Consider the following 21394-nt stretch of genomic DNA (forward strand, 5'->3'; position numbering starts at 1 on the left):
TCTCATCTGTAAAATGAAAGCAATAATGTTCCACAGCAAGGAACAAATCATCTTCAAAATATGTAAAGGTTTTTTGTATCTGTAAAATTAAGAACAAATGTTGGTTGTTATTATGGGAGGGTTCAAAAACAGGAATCAAAGATTATTATTATTAACAAAAGTAGAGAATCAAGATAGTTTCATCCCACTGACTGCTGGAGAAAAAGGTAGGAAACTGCAGAGAAACTGGATTCTTGGGCTAAGAATTTAAGCGAAATAATTCAGTATGTTCAGTTCAGATTTTCCTCCTCTTGCTCAAGACTCCTTGTCTTTCAAGGTGATCTCTCTCTCTGCTAAAAGTTATAGACCTTGGGGTTCAAGGCTTAGAGTATTAAAGTAGGGAAATGGTCCAAAAATTCCACTTGAGGTTGAAAACTTTGATCTGACTTTTGAGTTCCCTCAAAGGTTTTTTTTTTTTTAAGGTACATGTTTGGGTTTGTTTAAAGGTCATTATTCCTCTCTTGGCTTGCTCCTTCTAGATTATTGCCTCAAATCAGTAATCATCTCATTTGTGTTTATTAACTAAGTGTCTAATATATTACTTGGCACAAACAGACCCCCTAAATGATGGTTACATGATGAAAGTGGGGGATCAGTTGCCAGATAGTGGATATATTTAAGAATGTTGGACTCTTTAGAAGATGGTGGTATTTTAAACCTAGATCAATGGATAATTCCTTCCATATGTCATTCTGAATTTCTTCCCAGTATCTGCAGAGTATAAAATAAAGACAGTTGATTAAAAAGCAGAGGGGCAGTTGATGATATGCAGCATTCTGACTTGCTTTGGATAGAATGCAAGACTCTTAATGTTAATAGGGAGAAATCTGTTTTGCAAAGGTGTTCTGCATCCATCTGACTTGGTCTGTTGTTTTGAAGTGCCCAAGAAGACTACAACTTACATCTTTATTACAGTAAGTTTTTTGAAAGCCAGTGTTTAGAGGACAGTGACCAGTGGTTACAACAAACTCCAAATTTTGTCTTCTGGGTTCAGGGACTTTGGATTGAAACAACCTTCTTTTAATCATTAAAAATTCAGAAATGTGCAAAAATAGAGAATTTTCCTCTGGAATTGTAGACACTGTAGTACAGAAGGGGCTTCCCAGTTGGTGCAGTGGTAAAGAATCCGCCTGCTGATGCAGGAGATGAAAGAGATATGGGTTCAATCCTTGGGTTGGGAAGATCCCCTGGAGGGGGAAATGGAAACCCACTCCAGTATTCCTTTTTTTTTTTTTAATATACATATTTTTATTTATTTGGCTGCCCTGGGTCTTAGTTGTGATACGTGGGATCTAGTTCCTTGGCCAGGGATTGAACCCAGGCCTCCTGCATTGGCAGTGTGGCGTCTTAGCCATTGGACCAGCAGGAAAGTCCCCCACTCCTGTATTCTTGCCTGGAAAATTCCATGGACAGAGGAGCTGTCAGGCTACAGCTCATGGGGTCACAAAGAGTCAGACACGACTGAGCAACTGAGCACGCACACAGCACACTGTAGTGAGGAAGCAATGTGGTTAGCTTCTGAGAGGTTCTCTTCCTTTTAAGGGCTTCCCTTGTGGCTCAGCTGGTAAAGAATCTGCCTGCAATGTTGGGAGACCTGGGTCGATCCCTGGGTTGGGAAAATCCCCTGGAGAAGGGAGAGGCTACCCACTCCAGTATTCTGGCCTGGAGAATTCCATGGACTGTATAGTCCATGGGGTCGCAAAGAGTCGGACACGACTGAGCGGCTTTCACTTCACTTTCACTTCCTTTTAAATTCTTGGGAGTCTAACTTAAGGCCCACTGGGAGGGGACCTAGATTTTGTATTTTGAAATTAGCTCTCTCACACCCTTTTCCTTTCCATTTGTATTTCTACTGCTTTAACTATCAGTGAAGTGTTAGTCACTCAGTTGTGCCCTACTCTTTGCGACCCCATGGACTCAGCCCACCAGGCTTCTCTGTCCATGGGATTTTCCAGACAAGCATACTGGAGTGGGTTGCCATTTCCTTCTCCAGGGATCTTCTGGACCCTGAGATCAAACACTGGTCTCTTGCACCTCAGGCAGATTCTTTACCGACTGATCTATGAGGGAAGCCCAAAAGCCAAATTTTCTTTTCTTTAAAATCGCTCAGTTGTGTCCAGCTCCTTGTGACCCCATGGACTATATATACAGTCCATGGAATTCTCTAGGTCATAATACTGGAGGGGGTAGTCTTTCCCTTCTCCAGGGGATCTTCTCAACCCAGGGATTGAACCCAGGTCTCCCGCATTGCAGGTGGATTCTTTACCAGCTGAGCCACAAGGGAAGCCCTAACTATAGTTTCTTATTCATGGGGCCTTTTTTGGTGGCTAATTCTTGCAGTGATAATATGGGCCAGTGCTCTTGAACAGCCATTCTGAACAATACAGCATAGATTGCTCTCACCATCCGTGTTATTTTATGCTATAGGATGACAGTTTCTTAAATGTTTATTTTTTTGGCTCTGTAGAATATTCACTCTTTTATGTAATCCTCATATCAGAATAATCTAGGAATGATGGCCTGAGGATGATGAGATCAGAACACAATTACTCATATCCACCATCCTGTTATACTCATTTCCTATAGCGTCTCTATATAATAAAGTTACTTTATTGGCAGGCTGACAAAATTTTAGTAATCCAGCTCTGTGTTCATAGCTTTCACATATTATGAGGTGTCCAAAACATTCTTTTATGCTAACAGGGGTAACTGAGGTAGTTAGTGAATCACTGTTTAAAGGCCTTCTATCCCATTTTTCACATTTTTCCTAGTGTTAATAGGAATGCAACATCCCATTGGCAGTTTGAAGCAGAAACCTGGATAAATAAGGTTTTTGTTTTGCAATTGCCCTGTGAATTTTACACGATACAAATTGCTTGCTTTTGCTGTTTCCTATTTTAAATAATTATTCAAATACAATAAAATGACCCTCTCTCTGTGGTAGTATGGGAATATAATTGAGAGAAAAATTCCTGAATGTTAAACTAATTTCTTTTAATTGCTTGTTCTGATAACAAACACCATTTTTAAGGAAAGAATGTACTTCAATAAAAGGATTCTTTTATTTCTGTAGTTCTGCAACAAATTTGATTTTATCATGAATTATAGCTTTAACTGATTTTATCTTTTTGACTGTTTGCCTAGAGACACTATAGCAGCTGGAAATTGTCAGAGACTAGTGCTCTGAAAATCAGAAATATCTTGATTATTAGAGATTATAAAGATGAGGCACAGAAGTAATGGGACTTACTTTTTAAAAACAAAATGTGTCCTGTACTTAAACCTGTGTTCCAGCATGACCTGGAACATGGTAGAATTCTTTAAGAACAAGGTCTTTGGTGATGTACATAATAGCATCAATCATGCTAAAATCATTTCCTGAACACACACCACATGTGTATAAGGGCAGTGAAAGATTTTACAGAGAAGGTCACTTCTCCGTGAGCAATTGGAATCATTCACCCAAGCAACTTAGTCTGCCACTTTTTGACTTTCAGACAGCAGACAAGGACAGATTCTAGTAGCAGCAGATGTGTACAGGCTGATGTAAAATACTGTCTTTTTGAATAGACAAATCTATAGAGAGAATACACATAAAATAACCCTGCCACCCAAATTAATTCTTCTCTTTTTAATTCTAGGAATTTAAAATTGTTAATTCTAGAATCTCAGAAAAACTGAAATAGACCATCTGCCCTGTCTTAGATCCTCTTTTGCTCAAACTTGTCTAGGAATTTCATCCAGTTTTTATTTGAGGGGGAGTGGAAGGCATTTCAGCAAAGCAAACAACTGAATAGCGTGTCAGCCAAAATCTGAAATGTTTGTTTTAGAAGCAATTTTGAAAATAATCTATCAAAATAACAAAAGTTCAACTAGAAATACCTTAAAATACATTCAGAAAGAGAATTCCTTGAGAAGTTTTCTTGAGAAGTCTAGAACCATAGAAAATGCTTTCTAAGCACAAAACTATACTGGTAACCTCAGCCAAAGTGTTATCTGTGAAGTATATAATCATACCCACTAGGAGAGGTAACACTGGAGACAAATATTTGGCTAGCAAACTAATCCAGTCTTATGTCAGATGATCTTCAAATTCCCAGCATAAATCTATTCTAAGAATAACTGGAGTGAAAGGAGTGTGGGAATCACTTCTTGGGTTTAGCTGGCCCATTTCTTAAATCAGGATTTTAAAAGTATACATACTAATAAAGAACTTCATTTTAACAAGAGTGGTGCATTTTTTCCTTCTTGTCAGGTAAAATATTTTGTTTTTATTCTCAGTTTAATATCAACTCCTGATTGGTGAGCATATTAATTTGGGGGTATACTCAAAAATGGGTTTCCCTGGTGGCTAGGCATTAAAAGAAGCCACCTGCCAATGCAGGAGACATAAGTTCTACCCCTGGGTCGAGAAGATCCCCTGGAGAAGGAAATGGCAACTCAGTCCAGTATTCTTGTTTAGAGAATTACATGGACAGAAGCAGGCTACAGTCCATGGGATCGCAAGAGTTAGACACGACTTAGCGACTAAACAGGAAAATACATGCTAAAATCTCCCTGGTCTGAGAACAGTGTCTGTGTATGGAATGTGTACATGTTCATGTGATTGCAATCTATTAGCCATCTTTTAGGAGGCTCACTTCATTTCAGTGAAATTCCAGGCATGAAGGGACGGGAGTTAAGCCGGTGCCTCTCAGTCGTTGTTTTGGTGGTTCTCTATTCCTGCTGTGAATTTGGATCACCTGTGGTCCTACATCAGCTCTGTTGATTTTATGTTCTCAGAGTGTGTGTGGCCTGGACATTTGTAGTCTTAAAAATGGTACAGGTGGTTCTCATGAACAGCCAGCATTAATGAGAACAGTAGATCTTTGTGGGGACCTTTGTTTATTTTTCCAAAGAAATAAAAACTTCTGTGATGGTGTTGTTACAACATAGCAATTGGTGAGATGTCTCTTTCACTTCATTAATTTAGGGATGAGAGTGTATGTGTGTGTCTTCCAAAAGAAGTCATTTAGCATATATTTATTAAGAGCTTTCTCTGTGCTGACTTCTTTGCTCACAAACGTGAGCATAACATGGCCTTACACTCAGGGAGCCTTTAATAGAGTAGACCTGACATCTTAGCAAGTCCTAGTGTGTGTGTGCATGCTCAGTCACCTCAGGTGTGTCCGATTCTTTGTAACCGCATGGACTGCAGCCCACCAGGCCCCTCTGTCCATGGGATCCTCCAGGCAAGAATAAGCCATGGCCTCCTCCAGGGGATCTTACCAACCCAGGGATAGAACCTGTGTCTCCTGCATTGCAGACGGATTCTTTACCGCTGAGCCACTGGGGAGCCCAAGTCCTAGAAGTTGTTGTAAATGCTCTGACAGTGCTGTCGGGAGTGTTCAAAGGAAGGCTTGGGCAGCTTTCTGGGAGGGCAGGAAGAACATCCTAGATCTTGAGACTTAAAAGTTAAAATCAGTTTTTGCCATCTTAGGGTGAAGGAGGGGGAATGATACTGCAAATAGTTTGAATAAAGATAGGTTTGTCAGACACCTCTTCAAGCCACTAAAATGACTGTGGCACGGAAGTGGTATCAGAGTGTTGGACAAGGGCCATTCTTGGATGGATTTGTGTATTACTGAAGGAACTTGAACTTTATTGTGTAGACAGTCAGGACCCCTTGAAGGGTATGCAGAAGAGTAGTTATATTACCAGATATTTCTATCTGGCTATTTCTGTTTCACTCTGGCTGCAATGTGAAAGATGGCTTGAAAAGTTAAGACTTTTTTTACTGCAACAATATTTTCTGTTCTTCAAAAGAGGGCTTTGACACTTAGCTAAAATAATCCTTGCATCTAAAAAAACCTACATAAATATGTCCTACATTATCTATAAATTTAGCCAGTGAACAAAGAAACAGGACATGGAAATTTATTTTTTAAATATCCCAGTCTTCAAGTCTTGGATAATCTTGCCTTCATGCCTGGATTACTGCAACAGTCTGCTAAATGGCATCACTACTTCAAGTAGGTTGTGAGCCACAAATACAAATCATATATGTAACTTTAAATTTCCTGGTAGCCACTTTAAAAGATTAAAAAACTAAATGGGTGAAGTTAATTTTAATGATATAGTTCATATAACTTAGTATATCCAAAATATTATATAAAAATTGAGATATTTTATATTCCTATTATCTACAGAAACAATATATTTTATATTCTTTTTCATATTAAATGTTTGAAATCCTGTGCACATTTTTACTGTTTTTATAGCAAATATTCACCACTATATTTCTTTTTTTAAAAATTATTTAATTGGAGGCTAATTACAATATTGTGATGGTTTTTGCCATATATTGACATGAATCAGCCATGTGCACGTGTCCCCCCATCCTGAACCCCCTCCCACCTCCCTCCCCACTCCATCCCTGTGGGTTGTCGCAGAGGACCGGCTTTGAGTGCCCAGCTTCATGCACTGAACTTGCACTGGTCGTCTATTTCACATATGGTAATATACATGTTTCAATGCTATTCTCTCAAATCATCCCCCCCACCTTCTCCCACAGAGTCCAAAAGTCTGTTCTTTACATCTGTGTCTCTTTTGCTGCCTTGCATATAGGGTCATCGTTACCAGCTTTCTAAATCCCATATATATGCGTTAGTATACTGCACTGGTGTTTCCCTGACTTACTTCACTCTGTATAATAGGCTCCCATTTCATCCACTTCACATCTCAATTTGGACCATCCACATTTCAAGTGTTCTGATAGCACATGTGGCCACTGCCTCCTGAGCTGGACAGTGAAGCTTGAGATTAATTTCTTAAATTCTACTCCAGAGATGCAGGCAGCCTTTCAACAGCACTTTCAAGGATGCAGTGACAGTTAATCACTTGGGGTTTTTCTTTAAAAACCTGTATATTAATGAGACATATTGAATTTTATAATACAACAGTATCAATACACAGAAAGTAGAAATGAGTTATTTAAATATCTGATTATTCTTCATGACTATTGCTTTTTACAGTTTCAGGATGTGAAATAATCCTAAAGTTTGAAGTGGAACCCACAAGAAGTCTAAGCACAATATGTGAAAAGCCTTCTGTACTTTAAAGACATGTGATAATTTAAGGTTCAAAATGGAGCATTTCAAGCAATCTCAGGAAATTGTTAGTTTCATACATCACTAGTAGGTGATCATCTTTGTTGCATTGTTCAGGTTTTTGAGGTGACATAGTTACGAAAACCACTTTACATATTGAAGTGTTGTTGTCAGAGCCCTACTTAGGGCTATTAGAGTCTTTGAGCGACTTTTACCTGTGTTGCTGCGTGGGCTTGTCTCTAGTGGCAGTGGGCAGGGACCACTCTCTAGCAGTGGTGTGCGGCTTCTCGCGGTGGTGGCCTCTCTTGTTGCGGAGCACGGGCTCTAGAGCAGGCTTCATGATCGTGGCCCTGGGGCCCCAGAGCACAGGCTCAGCAGTCCAGGTACACCAGCTTGGCTGCCCCAGCACGTGGGGTTGTCCATCTTCCTGGACTAGGGGTTGAATCCCTGTCTCCTGGGTTGGTAGGTGAATTCTTTACCACTGAGCCACCAGGGAAGTCCTGTTGAGAATGTTTTAAGTAGCCACAGAGAAGTGGGGGCTTCCTAGGTGGGGCTAGTGGTAAAGAACCCATCTGCCAATGCAGGAGATTTAAGAGACACAGGTCTGGTCCCTGGGTTGGGAAGATCTCCTGGAGGAGGGCATGGCAACCCACTCCAGCATTCTTGCCCGAGAATCCCATGGACAGAAGAGCCTGGTGGGCTACAGTCCATAGGGTCACAAAGAGTCTGACACGACTGAGGTGACTTAGCACACATGCACAGATGGAAGTGAACAAGGTGCTGTACTCTTCAGTGAGAAAGAGGAAGTGATCAGGAGGTGGACTGGATCTTGTATTGTAGGTTGGTGGTTCTCAATGGGGGACAGTTTGCACCATAGGGAATATTTGGCAATGTCTGGAGGCATTTTTGGTTGTCAAACTTGGGTGCGTGTATGTAAGTGTGTGTGCAATTGACATCTAGTGAACAGAGAGGCCAGGGATGCTTCTAAACATCCCATAATGCACAGGACCCCCCTTTACATTAAAGAATAATCTGGTCCCTAATGTCAGTAGTGCTGAGCTTGAGAAACTGCTTTAGGTAGATGTATCAGAATCAAGGTATGTTGGCTGAAAAACAGGCTGAGACCTATCAATCGAGTAAATATTATGCTTATTTTTTATGTGAGTAGTTCCTATGGAAAAAAGACATTTCATTAAAAATCTGCATTCATTCATTAAATCAACCAATGTATGCTGCATTTCTACCTAACTGGCGTTGCTATACTAGATGTGTGAGACTCATCAGTGAACACAGATAACTAAGATCCCTGCCCTTGAGTACCTTTAGTTTAAGCAGGGCGAGACAGAGAATAATATATATAAGTAAACTAGATAGTTTGTTAGAAAGTAGAGTTTTTTAAAAAGGAAAAAGTAGAGCAGGTAAGGATAGTGGGAGTGCTGGGGGAATGGAATGACAAACAAGGGTGGGCTGTAATTTCCAATGAGCGTCAAAGCAAGTCTCACTGAACAGAGATTTAAGAGGTGAGAGCATACAATGAATATATGTTGCCTGAAGATAACAGTTTTGGTTTACATTCAGTTCACAGGAAAGGGGAGTAAAGTGGACTGTGCTAATTAAGTTATCTGGGAGATATAGAGTTAGACCAGACATGGTTTCTGCCCTCATGGAACTTCATGGGAAAGTCATCATCTTGGAAATGACAGAAAAATGATGACAGCAAAGGCAGGACTGTAATTTTGCCCTATTCCATTCGCTCCTGTTTTGATCCTTTTGCATGGTGGGAAAATGACTGGTTAGTGATTACTTTCCATTCATCCTCCACATTTGATCCTTCTCAGAAAACAGATAGTAACCTGGGTTAAACAGTGAAATGAATGAAGAAAAAACATGAGTAGGAGACAGAGAGCAGTCGGGTCAGAGAAATGGAAAGAAAGGGGAAACTTACAAAAGGAGTTAATGATTTGGAAGAAAGGGTTACAAGTATCTCTATTAAGCTTCCTGGCAGGCAGTGACCAGTTTACAGTGTTTGAAACAAGCCTCCCATGAGCTCTCTCTGCCTCTCAGGTACGGTAACAGTACTAGGAACTACGTGGTTCGGGTTGGGGATTATCACACGCTGGTGCCGGAGGAGTTCGAAGAAGAGATCAGAGTTGAGCAGATCGTAACCCACCGGCTCTACCGCCCGCACAGCAATGACTATGACATCGCCCTGGTTAGGTTACAAGGACCAGAGGAGCAGTGTGCCAGGCTCAGCAGCCACGTTCTGCCTGCCTGCTTGCCGCGCTGGAGAGAGAGGCCACAGAAGAGAGCACACAACTGCTACGTAACGGGATGGGGAGACACAGGTAACAGAAAACCCAAAGGAACAGTGAAGATACGGCCACCTTCTTGCGTGTGGATTACCCATTTGGGTGTGCAGTGGGTTGTTGTTCAGTCACTAAGTCATGTCATTCTTTCCGACCCCATGGACTGCAGCACGCCAGGCTTCTGTTCTTCACCGTCTCCTGGAGTTTGCTTAAACTCATGTCCATTGAGTTGGTGATACCATCCAACCGTCATCTACTCTGTTGCCCCTTTCTCCTCCCACCTTCAGTCTTTCCCAGCACCAGGGTCATTTCCAGTGAGTAGGCTCTGCATCAGTGGCCAAAGTGTTGGAGCTTCAGTTTCAGCATCAGTACCCCATTCAGTACAGTGGGTAGCAACATCTTAAAAGGGGGTTTAGGCTTAGTTGTTTGGAAATTCCACCAAGTGTGAGATGCTTGCATGCAACTTGGATTCCTATCCTGAGGGTACTATGGTTTCCATTAGGACGTAGATGCTACCTTAGGACTTGGGCCTGGCTGTCTCTGTTTCAAAGTTTTCCCAGATGACTTTGATGCAGCTACCCCAGTAAATGGAGAAGGAAATGACAACCCACTCCAGTATTCTTGCCTGGAGGATTCCATGGACAAAAGAGCCTAGTGGGCCACAGTCCATGGGGTCGCAGAGTCCGACACTACTGGGAGACTCACACACACACAACCCAGAAAGGGCTTTGGTATTAGTTTTTTTTTTTTTGTAATGGAGCCCTTTATCAAACTAAATCTTATGGAGATTTTTAAATAAAGAACAGCCAAAAAACAAAACAAAGCTGCTGAGGTTCAAGAGGAGGGATCCACCCTACTTGGGTTTCTCCTTCACCACTCTCCCCTTCCTATTCTTCCCACAGATAGTGTTCAGCTTATGCTCTTCTCAGGCAAACAGCTTTCTGTATTGTCTTGCTAGACTTAACATCAGCTAGTGCTTTCTCAGGAGCTCAGGGGTAAAGAATCCCCCTGCTAATGCAGGAGATGTGGGTTTGATTCCTGTGTCAGGAATATCCCCTGGAGAAGGAAATGACAACACACTTCAGTGTTCTTGCCTGGAGAATCCCATGGACAGAGGTGCTTGGTGGGCTATGGTCCATGGAGTCACAAAAAATGGGACATGACGTCCTAAACAACAACAGTGCTTGCTCAGGATAGTCTTTGAAACAGAACTCCTAAGTCTCGCCTGGATCAGGTACTCGATTCACAAATGACTGTTGAATAAGGAGAAACGATTGGGCTAACTACTCTGCATTAAAAGTAATTAACACTGTTAACTGTACTCTTGAAAACAGCATCTAATACATATTTCTACAGGTGATGATTTCAATAAGGTTTTACCTAGTATAAATTTATTATATTTCAGTGTTCATTTTATCCATTAAATCTTGGCTTTAGACTGGGAGTCCATGGGGTCGCGAAGAGTCAGAAAAGACTTAGCAAGTAACACTTTCACTTTCTTTAGATTCAACACTATTTCATAGCAGCAAAATGTAGAAACACCTGTAGCAGATATAGAATACTGGGACCAATCCTGAGAGAAGCCATAAAAAATGGAAACATTTCCTGGATGATGTAATAAAATCAGGTCAGAGTAAATGCTTTCTCAAGGAAACACTATGCCGAGCTGTGATGCAAGTCGAAGATTAAAGTGTAGGTGTTAAAATTACTTCTTCAGGGAAAGTTCAGTCATCTTCCTTATGACACTACATCTAAACAGAGGTAACACAGGAAGTAAATTTCACCAAATGATTTTATTATGAATGAATCACTGCAGTTGAGTATACTGGACAATAATGGTGGAATTTAGATGCAAGTAAAGGCTATCATGGAGAACCTACCAATTATGCATTTTAGCCACTAGACAAAGATGAGTGGCTTACTAGTAAATACAGTACCTTAACATCAAGAGGTTAAACTTATGGCTGTCTGTATATAAAGTTGTTTCTGAATCATCTTCATGAAATATTGAGGATAGTAATTGCCAGTTGACGTAGATGAGTTTTAGAGCGATGGATATGCCAATACAGAACTAGCACGACTGCACCCTCAGCATTTTAATACAGAGAATTTAAATTCTAAAGCCTACACAAATGTGTTTTCCGTAGGTTACCCTTTTCTAGCAGGCAAATCCATAAATGTTACTCAGCTATTCTTCAAAAACTTCAGTACTGAGAAACAGATCAGTGAAGGATTAGAGTATGGTTAACTGCTCACTCCAGTACTCTTGCCTGGAAAATTCCATGGATGGAGGAGCATGGTGGGCTACAGTCCATGGGTTCGTAAAGAGTCAGACACAACTGAGTGACTTCACTTCAACTGCAAACACTGAAGAAAAAAACCATTTATAGTTATCACTCATTTAAATTACACTAATGCCACAATAGGGCTTCTATCTTCAAGTCTCCTAAATGTTCATTTAACTGTTAAATATAGCTCTAAGATCTTTAGCTGGAATCTAATTCAGTTGTTTGGCCTGCATAGGACCAGCCTACTCAAGAACTCTGCAACAAGGAGCCATCCCCTTACTTCCCAAGAGGTTTTGTGAACATCGTTATAAGGGTCGGTTTACACGAAGGATGCTCTGTGCCGGAAACCTCCATGAACACAAACGTGTGGACAGTTGCCAAGGAGACAGCGGAGGACCGCTCGTGTGTGAACGACTGGGAGAGCGCTGGGTTGTGTATGGGGTGACCTCCTGGGGATACGGCTGTGGAGTCAAGGATTCCCCTGGTGTTTATACTGAAGTCTCAGCCTTTGTACCTTGGATAAAAAGGGTCACCAAACTGTAATCCTTCATGGAAATGTCAAGAAGATAGTATTTAAAGAATATGTTGGAAAATTTCCAACATTGGCATTTAGCCAGAGATGCCAACTAATGGGAGAGGAGATCTTTGTTTTTGTGTTCTGTGTTGATAAAAGTGATGTACCTCTTTGCTGCTTGAGAATGATGTGAACATTCTGGTTACAGATACCTCAGTGTAGTAATGACTTCTTATTTAGCACTGTTGCCTACCCAAATTGGTTTTACAGGAGACTACATTCGTTATCCTGTCTTGTCTCAATTTCTCAGCATTCTCCAGAGATTATTGTATATTGATTGTGCAATAAGGCTGTTTTTACATGTATTTGGATTGAGAACTCCTTTGTAACTTAATCAGTATGGTATATATTCATATTAAGAGCCTACCTTTGACATAAAAAAATACCCTTTACTATACTTAAAATACACGTGGCAGTGTTTTCTGTTCATGTAATTTTTAAGCTGATCTTTTTCCCCTGAAGGTTGATAAGCAGCCTCCACATATGAATCTTTCTGGCCTTTCACAAGTGAGAAAAGCATAAAAGCCAAAAACGTAAAGCAATCCTATTATAAACAGACTGGACTAGGAATATTATGTCACAATACATTTTTGAATGAAGCCTTTATACCAAGTCACTATGGCAACTAGAGAAAAACATTCTAGCTACCTTGTATGTTGCTAGCACAATTTGGCTGATGACATTAAGAATACCTTCAAATTGTTTAATACATAACCTGATTCATCCACCGCGTACTTGTCAACATTATCTGATTACTTTTAATGACTTCATATTTGCTGCTTTGTAAAACAAAAATGCCTTTTCCTTAGCAGCATGCTCTTTTCTAGACCGTGGTGTAAGAGCGCCACCTATTGAAACTTTCTGGTAACTAACTGAAACCTGCAGATTTCCTGACTGTGCTAAGTTGGAAGTTGCTCAGTCGTGCTCAGACTCGTGATCCCATTGAGTGTAGCATACCAGGCTTCTTTGTTCATGGCATTTTCCAGGGAAGAATACTGGAGTGGGTTGCCACTTTCTCCTCCAGGGGATCTTCCCGACCTGGGGATCGAACCAGGGGAGACCCAGGTCTCCCGCGTTGCAAGCCACCAGGGAAGCCTGCCATTCTGATATAGCCCAGTCTAATAAAGATTTTGTTGAGTTGCTGTGTCCTTCTCTTTCCAACTCCAGGGACTGTAGCATGCCATGCTCCTGGTCCTCTAACTCACTCAAATTCATGTCCATTGTGGCAGTGTTGCTTACCCATCTTTCTCTTCCTAATAAAAATACACAATTAAGAATGCTTTCTTAATGCTTTCCTGTCTGTACTGTAGGAAAGCTCTAACATAACTGCAGTATTTAATCCATATGCCAGTTATGTACCAAGTGACTACACACTTCATTGACAGTTTATAAAAGGCAGGTAAGATTTTTAGTATCCCCAGTTTCCAAATGGGTTAACAAGCAGAGGCCAATGAGACACTTGTAGGGTTTTCAGTCCAAACTCCAGGAGAGTCACAATGAAGACAAGGGAGTCTCTTTCCACCTAGTTTTCCGTTTCTCAAAGGAGTAAGGGATAGCTGCTTACTATGCAGCCTTACTGGAGAAGGAAATGGCAACCCACTCCAGTATTCTTGCCTGGAGAATCCCATGGACAGAGAAGCCTGGCAGGCTAGTCCACGGGGTTGTGAGTCGGACACGACTTGGGGCCGTCTTTTTCTTTCTATGCAGCCTTACAGGGCACAAAAACCTGTCCCAATACGTAGTTTAAAGAACTGTGTATACAAGGGATAGATGCATAAAGACAGGTGAAGAGGTGAGTACGCTAAGTAATCCTTTTAAATGGCTGATCATGAAGGGACCTTTTTATCCCTTCTCTTCTGCTTCATACTTGTGTCCTTTTGTACACGGAGCTATGTAAAAGCTGGTGCTAATCTGAAAGTGCTTTATAATTTACTACTTTGCAGAATTGCAATGCCAAGCCATTATAACATTTTTCAAAACACATTTGATAAAGGAATAACTGTACAAGCATTTAGAGATGACAGAACTATAGTGTACACATGCATGAGGGCCTGGGAAAAACATACTGTGCAGGTGAGGAAAATTCTCACTAGTTTCTCATGGGCCATCCTTGTAATTAAACTGCAGTGCTGGTGCATTCATAGTAGAATTCTGTTACTGAGTCCAGCCTTGCTCTGCCACGTGCATCCAAAATTAGGTGTTGAGCCAAGGAAGAGACTTAAAGATCGAGATGGCAGGCTAGAACCTCCAAGTAACCATCTTATTGGGGTCTCGATGCCAGGTTCTTTAATAGATCAGAGAGAAGGAAGCAATTAGGAACTAAAGTCAAAAGGCAGAACAGAGAGGGAGATACAGTGAGGAAGTAAGGTCCCCAGTCTTACAAAACATCTCCAAGGAATATCCAGGCTTCAGAAGTGTGTTAATCTCTTCTATTCACAGGTGGGCAAGGACCTCCAGGCAAGCCATTGAGTATGATCATAATAAAAGCCAAATAAAATTTCCAACATAAGAGCCATAATTGGCTTCCTCCTTGCAACAACTAGACCAGAGACTGGTTAAATTAAAAGGTCAGGTTAACAGGTTACCTTCAGCTTTGTCAACCTTGAGGTAGAATGCTTCCTTCATAAAATATAACCTTTATTATAACTTTTTTCTTGTTAAATGACTTTTGAAGATCCAAGCGTCAACCGCACATGCTGTGTGTTCCCTAAATACCATATACACTACTAACTCATGCTACCACCACCGGAGCTCCTAACAAAACAGGCTGCCTCTTGTTCCCTGTAGTTACCTATGCACTTATAAGACCTCAGTTTGATCCCTGGATGGCAAGACCCGATGGAGAATTCCATGGACAGAGGAGCCTGGCAGGCTGCAGCCCATGGGGTCTCAAAAGAGTTGGACATGACTTAGCGATTAAACCATTCCCATTGTACTCATAAATCAATTCACTCCTGGAAGACTGTATGTACAAATCAAGCGTTTTATTACATAAATAGAAGCAGCACGCTTTTATTTTCTATTTAAATACCATACACGAGATTTAAAATCACATTTGGCAGTGTACTGCAGGATGCTCAGACTTCACCCACATCACTTTGGATTTCTTGGTGTATCTGTAAGAGAAGAAAACCAGCTCAGCAAGACTGATTTGTGTACATAGTGTTAAGATTTTAGCAGCTAAAGCAGTTACAGTCTATTCACTTGACTATTTAAATTACAAAACGCCAGAACAATGCTAATTCTGGCCTTCCAAATCCTTAGCTCTAAGGGTTTGAGATACACAGAACAGGAACGTACCTCGTTATGCTTTCCATCATCCACTGGAACAATTCGCTCAGCTTCCTAGAAACATTTGAACAGTAGTTTAATGTTTGCCCAATAACCCAGCACACTGCAGGTTTTTAAAGTGAATGTTACTTGTGCAAGTCAGAATCTGATACCAATTAAATGGTGACAGCTTTGCCAATAAACAAGAATATGCTCTTCCATGGCTAGGAAGGGAGACTGCCACAGCCGACAGGTCCCAAAGATACATGGAGATTCATAATCCCAGAAAAGACCAGCAAACACAAATACAGACACTACTCACCACCTGGATCAAACTGGCGGCTCGTCAGGATGCGGTGTTACTCTTCAGAGTGGCAGAGTAACAGATTCAAGATGGCCACATGGCACCGACAGTACAACGCATGACCTTCTTCACCCGGGTCATCAGCGGTATTTAACCTCTGCCGGAGGGCCCACGACCCACGCGCGACTGGCTTCCAACTCAGCGCCCGGGGTTGCACGTGGCCGCCCCGCTAACGAACGAACATGAAGTTCACTCAAGCTTCTGAACCTAGACGTCTTCAAAGCTAACGTCGATCTACTACTACAAGACCGCTGCATCTCCTGCATCTTAAACTAGGCCGAAAAGCCGTCTTTCTTGTTACTTTACCTCATAAAACAACCACAACCAACCGTCCTAGCCTAAACCGGACGCTTACCGGACGAAAAAGGCTGGATTCGTCTGCAGAAGCCCTCTTATACCGTTGATGACGCCATTCCGGGGAGGAGCCGCGAGGGGCGAAGCCTACGCGCTTGCTCCCTCCGCCCCGCCTTCCCAGCCCCGCCCCGGCTCCGCCCGCTCCGTTGGCCACCGCCTCCCTGGTGGCCCCGCCCCTTCCTCAGTGCTCCGCCTTCCTCGCGCGTCTTATAGATCTGCCCTGCTAGCGCGGCGCCTGACTTTGACGCATGCGCATACACGCTCGGCCCCGTTCCTCAGTGCTCCGCCTTCCTCGCGCGTTTTCTAGCTCTGCCCTGCAAGCGCGGCTTCTGACTTTGACGCATGCGCATACAGAGTTCTCGCCTGACCAGGAAATCCTTCCGATCTCGCGCGTCCACTGTGTGAGGAAGGTGAAAGGGTTGTGTTGTTTCTTGTATACTTTAGGACAGTTACTTTAGAAGTCGCTGTTGTTACCAAAACGCCAGGTTCGATAGTTCTCTTCTTCATAACCTTTTGGTAGGTTGATTTCTGTGGAACTATATTTTTTTCTCTGCTTAAAAAACTTCGTATCTCCCGTAAGTTAGTTGCTCAGTCGTGCCCGACTCTGCGACCCCATGGACTGCAGCCCGCCAGGTTCCTGTGTCCATGAGATTTTCCAGGCAAGGATACTGGAGTCGGTTAGCCATTTCCTTCTCCAGGGGATCTTCCCAACCCAGGGATCAAACCCGGGTCTCCTGTACTGCAGGCAGATTCTTTGCCAACTGAGCTACAAAGGAAGCCCGTAACTTCCGTTATTCCACTGAAATTACTCTTTCTGAAGCGCGGGTGTCAATGGTCTACCTACACTCAGTTATTTTGTTTTGTTTTTCGGGAGTCTGATCTCTTAGGAGTATTTGTACTCATTGTCGAAAGCCTTGCCGCACGAATTTGTACACAGATTAGGAGAAGACAACAGGAGCGTGCGGGAGACGCTTTTTCGTGCGTGTGTGAACATTTCCTCTGTTGCCCGCTCCCCCACAGTTTGTGATCCACAGCGTCTCCAGAGCTGCTGTTGACTCTTGAAAGAGCGCACCTGGGTCTTAACATCCGTGACTTACGTTTCTTTAAGGGTGAAAGTAAAGCATAGATCTATTTTTTGTAAAAGGAAATTAAAGATATTTAGGAATACTTTTAGCCCTAGGCATGTGCATGGAGTAGGAAGTGGCAACCCACTCTAGTGTTCTTGCCTGGAAAATTTCATGGACCCAGGAGTCTGGCTGGCTGCAGCCAATGGGATCCCAAAGAGTCAGCAGGACGGAGTGAGCACTTGTGCTTGTTAAATGCCACTGAAATTTATTTTCTGTTTTCCCTTTTAGTTTTCACCTGGTGTGAAACAAAAAGGTGGATCTAGGTGAAGCTTTTACTTAGAAGCGGCCAAGTTGGAGCACTATGTCGCAGCAGTTGGCAGGCATACTGCTATCAAGAGGTCTGAACTTTGCAGGTGGCTCAGTGGTAAAGAATCATCCTGCCAGTGTAAGAGATGCAGGTTCAATCCCTTGATTGAGAAGATCCCTTGGAGAAGGAAGTGGCAACCTACGCCTGTATTCTTGCCTGGGAAATCCCATGGCCAGGAACCTGGTGGTCTACAGCCCATGGAGTCACAAAGAGTCCTTATTTAGGACTAAGTGACTAAATAACAACAATACCTAGCGAGTAAAGTGCTAAGAGATCCCTGAAGCTTCTTGAAATTGCTAGAGTAAAATTTCTTGTTATGGTTAGGGATGGGAATGGACAAGTTTGTAAGGGCATAATAAATTTTAATTTCAAAGAGCTAAAGCTGTTCCTAAGGCTGACCTTATATCACTTTTTTCACCTTTACTCTTCATGTCACTATTGTATAGAAAGAGCTGTTAAATGACAATGCTTAAATTAGAAATCACAGTGGGGAATTTTGCCAAAATGGGTGTGATTTTTAGAATCTGTAACTGAGCATCTGTGTTATTTTGCTAAGGCTGATATGACAAAATGCCACAGACTGGGTGGCTTAAACAACAGAAATTTGCTTTCTCACAGTTCTGGAGACAAGAAGTCAGATCAAGGTATCCATAGGTTTGTTTCTTTAGAGATCTCTCCTTGGCTTTAGATGACCCTGTTTCTTGACATCCTGTTCTCCCTGTGCCTCTCTCTTTTTAAACTATTTATTTTCAATTGGAGGCTAATTACTTTACAATATTGTAGTGGTTTTTGCTCTACACTGACATGAATCAGCCATGGGTGTACATGTGTCCACCCTCCTGCCCCAGCCCGAACCCCTCTCCCACCTCCCTCCCCATCCCATCCCTCTGGCTTGTCCCAGTGCACCGGCTTGAGTGCCCTGTTTCATGCATGGAACTTGGACTGGTCATCTGTTTCACATATGATAATATACATGGCTCAATGCTATTCTCTCGAATCATCCCACCCTTGCCTTCTCCTACAGAGTCCAAGACTTTGTTCTTTATATCTCTGTCTTTTTTGCTGTTTTGCATATAGGGTCATCATTACCATCTTTCTAAATTCTATGTTTATGCATTAATGTACTATATTGGTGTTTTTCTTTCTGACTTACTTCACCCTGTATAATAGGGTCCTGTTTCATCCACCTCATTAGAACTGACTCAAATGCATTCTTTTTAACAACTGAGTAATATTCCATTGTGTATATGTACCACAACCTTCTTATCCATTCATCTGCTGATGGACATCTAGGTTGCTTCCATGTCCTGGCTATTCTAAACAGTGCTGCGATGAACATTGGGGTACATGTGTCTTTTTCAATTCTGGTTTCCTCAGTGTGTATGCCCAGCAGTGGGATTGCTGGGTCGTATGGCAGTGCTATTTCCAGTTTTTTAAGGAATCTCCACACTGTTCTCCATAGTGGTTGTACTAATTTGCATTCCCACCAACAGTGTAAGAGGGTTCTCTTTTCTCCACACCCTCTCCAGCATAATTGTTTGTAGACTTTGATAGCAGTCTGGTGTGAAATGGTACCTCTTTGCGGTTTTGGTTTGCGTTTCTTTGATAATGAGTGATGTTGACCATCTTTTCATGTGTTTGTTAGCCATCTGTATGTCTTCTTTGGAGAAGTGTCTGTTTAGTTCTTTGGCCCATTTTTTGATTAGGTTATTTATTTTTCTGGTATTGATAAGCTGCTTGTATATTTTTGAGATTAATTCTTTGTCAGTTGCTTTGATTGCTATTATTTGTTCCCATTCTGAAGGCTGTCTTTTTTACCTTGCTTATAGTTTCCTTCATTGTGCAAAAGCTTTTAAGTTTAATTAAGTCCCATTTGCTTATTTTTGCTTTTATTTCCATTACTCTGGGAGGTGGGTCATAGAGGATCTTGCTGTGATTTATGTCAGAGTGTACTGCCTATGTTTTCCTCTAGGAGTTTTATAGTTTCTGCTCTTACGTTTAAATCTTTAATCCGTTTTATTTCTGTGTATGGTGTTAGAAAGTGTTCTAGTTTCATTTTTTTACAGGTGGTTGACCAGTTTTCCCAGCACCATTGTTAAAGAGATTGTCTTTTCTCCATTGTATATTTTTGTCTCCTTTGTCAAAGATAAGGTGTCCATAAGTGCATGGATTTATCTCTGGGCTTTCTATTTGGTTCCATTGGTCTATAGTTCTGTCTTTGTTCTGTGCCTATATTCTTTTAGCTTCTTAGAAGGACTCTAGTCATACTGGATCAGGGTCTGTCCTGATGACTTCTTTTAATCTTAATTACCTTTTTAAAGATCTTATCTCCAAATATAGTCATATTCTAGGGTACCAAAGGTTAGGACATCAACATAATGAATTTTGGGGAGACTAAGCACCACCCATTTATGCTAAGCTATGGAAATTTACTGAAGATCTTAAAATGAATGTTTCCATTGGGTTACAGTGCAAAAACACTGAATGAATGAGAGAGAGCTCTTATATTTTGTTTATGCTCTTTTCTCCATCTTGGATGTCTTTCCATCTAGTTTTGTTTTTTTTTTTTCCTTCCTGTAGTTGGCATATTAGTTTCAGTTGTACAATATAATAATCTGATATTTGTGTATATTGTGAAATCATCACCACAGTAAGTCTAGTTAATCATCATCCTCATACACAGTTATAAAATTGTTTTTTTTTCCTTGTAGTGAGAAATTTTTAAAGATTTATTCTCTTAATAACTTTCAAATATGCAGTATAGTATTATTAATTGTAGTCACTGTGTTGTACATTACATCCCCAGGACTTGCTTCATAACTGGCAGTTTATAGTATGAATCTGTTTTTTTTTATTCCACACATCAGTGAGATGATGCAATGTTTGTCTTTCTCCTATGTATTGCATTTAGCATGATACCTTTAAGATCATCTATGTTGTCACAAATGAAAAGATTTCTTTCTAGTTTATAGCTTAATAATCCCATGTGTGTGTATACACCACATCTTTCTTCATTCATATTAATACATCAGTGGATACTTGGATTGTTTCCATATCTTGGCTATTGAAAATAATGCTGAAATGAACATGGCGGTACATCTTTTTGAGTTCATGTTTTTGTTTACTTTGAGTAAATACCAAGGAGTGGAATTGCTGGATCACACTCCATCTTTATTTTTAATTTTTTTGAGGAATTCCCATGTAGTTTTCCATAGTGGCTACACCAGTTGCATTCCCACCAATAGTGCATGACATCTCTTTTTTCTCCACATTCTTACCAACACTTGTTATTTATCTTTTTTGATAATGGCCATTCTAATGTGTGATGTGATACCTCATTATATTTTTGATTTGCATTTTCTGATATTAGTGATATTGACCATCTTTTTAGGTGTCTCCAGGCTGTTTGTGTCTTCTTTGGAAAAATATCTATTGAGATATTCTGCTCATTTTTTAATTGGATTTTTTTTTTTATTGAGTTCTATGAGTTTTTATATATTTTGGATATTAGCTCCTTATCAGGTCATATGATTTTCAAATATTTCTTCCTGTTCTATAAACTATCATTTCATTTTGTTGATGGTTTCCTTTGCTATGAGGAAACTTATTAGTTTGATGTAGTCCAACTTGCCTATTTTTGCTTTTGTTGCCTTTACTTTTGGGGTCAGTTTCAAAAA

The 21394-nt window shown here is 41.1% G+C and overlaps 1 protein-coding gene, 1 long non-coding RNA gene and 1 other non-coding gene across 5 annotated transcripts in view; 1 reads left to right on the forward strand and 2 right to left on the reverse strand.

The window, feature by feature from the left end:
* Positions 1 to 12383, forward strand: part of PRSS12 (serine protease 12) — a 75672-nt gene extending 63289 nt beyond the window's left edge. For 2 of the 3 annotated variants that reach the window (XM_070371946.1, XM_070371944.1), the window contains 2 exons: positions 9192 to 9472; positions 11957 to 12383. In XM_070371946.1, the coding sequence (XP_070228047.1) occupies positions 9192 to 9472; positions 11957 to 12264 (589 nt within the window). In that variant the 3' untranslated portion in view covers positions 12265 to 12383. The remainder of the gene's footprint in view (positions 1 to 9191; positions 9473 to 11956) is intronic. The other variant, XM_070371945.1, reaches the window with a different exon arrangement.
* Positions 12384 to 15258: 2875 nt separating this feature from the next.
* Positions 15259 to 16304, reverse strand: LOC106700705 (uncharacterized). Its single transcript, XR_001351361.2, has 3 exons — positions 15888 to 16304; positions 15596 to 15640; positions 15259 to 15411 (listed from the first exon to the last, which is right to left on the reverse strand). It is a non-coding gene; the product is annotated as an uncharacterized lncRNA (long non-coding RNA).
* Positions 15707 to 15837, reverse strand: LOC138988334 (small nucleolar RNA SNORA24). The gene has a single exon (XR_011464639.1). It is a non-coding gene; the product is annotated as a small nucleolar RNA SNORA24 (small nucleolar RNA).
* Positions 16305 to 21394: the final 5090 nt, after the last annotated feature.

This window comes from Bos mutus, chromosome 6 (assembly GCF_027580195.1).
Source record: "Bos mutus isolate GX-2022 chromosome 6, NWIPB_WYAK_1.1, whole genome shotgun sequence".
NCBI classification, from domain to species: domain Eukaryota; kingdom Metazoa; phylum Chordata; class Mammalia; order Artiodactyla; family Bovidae; genus Bos; species Bos mutus.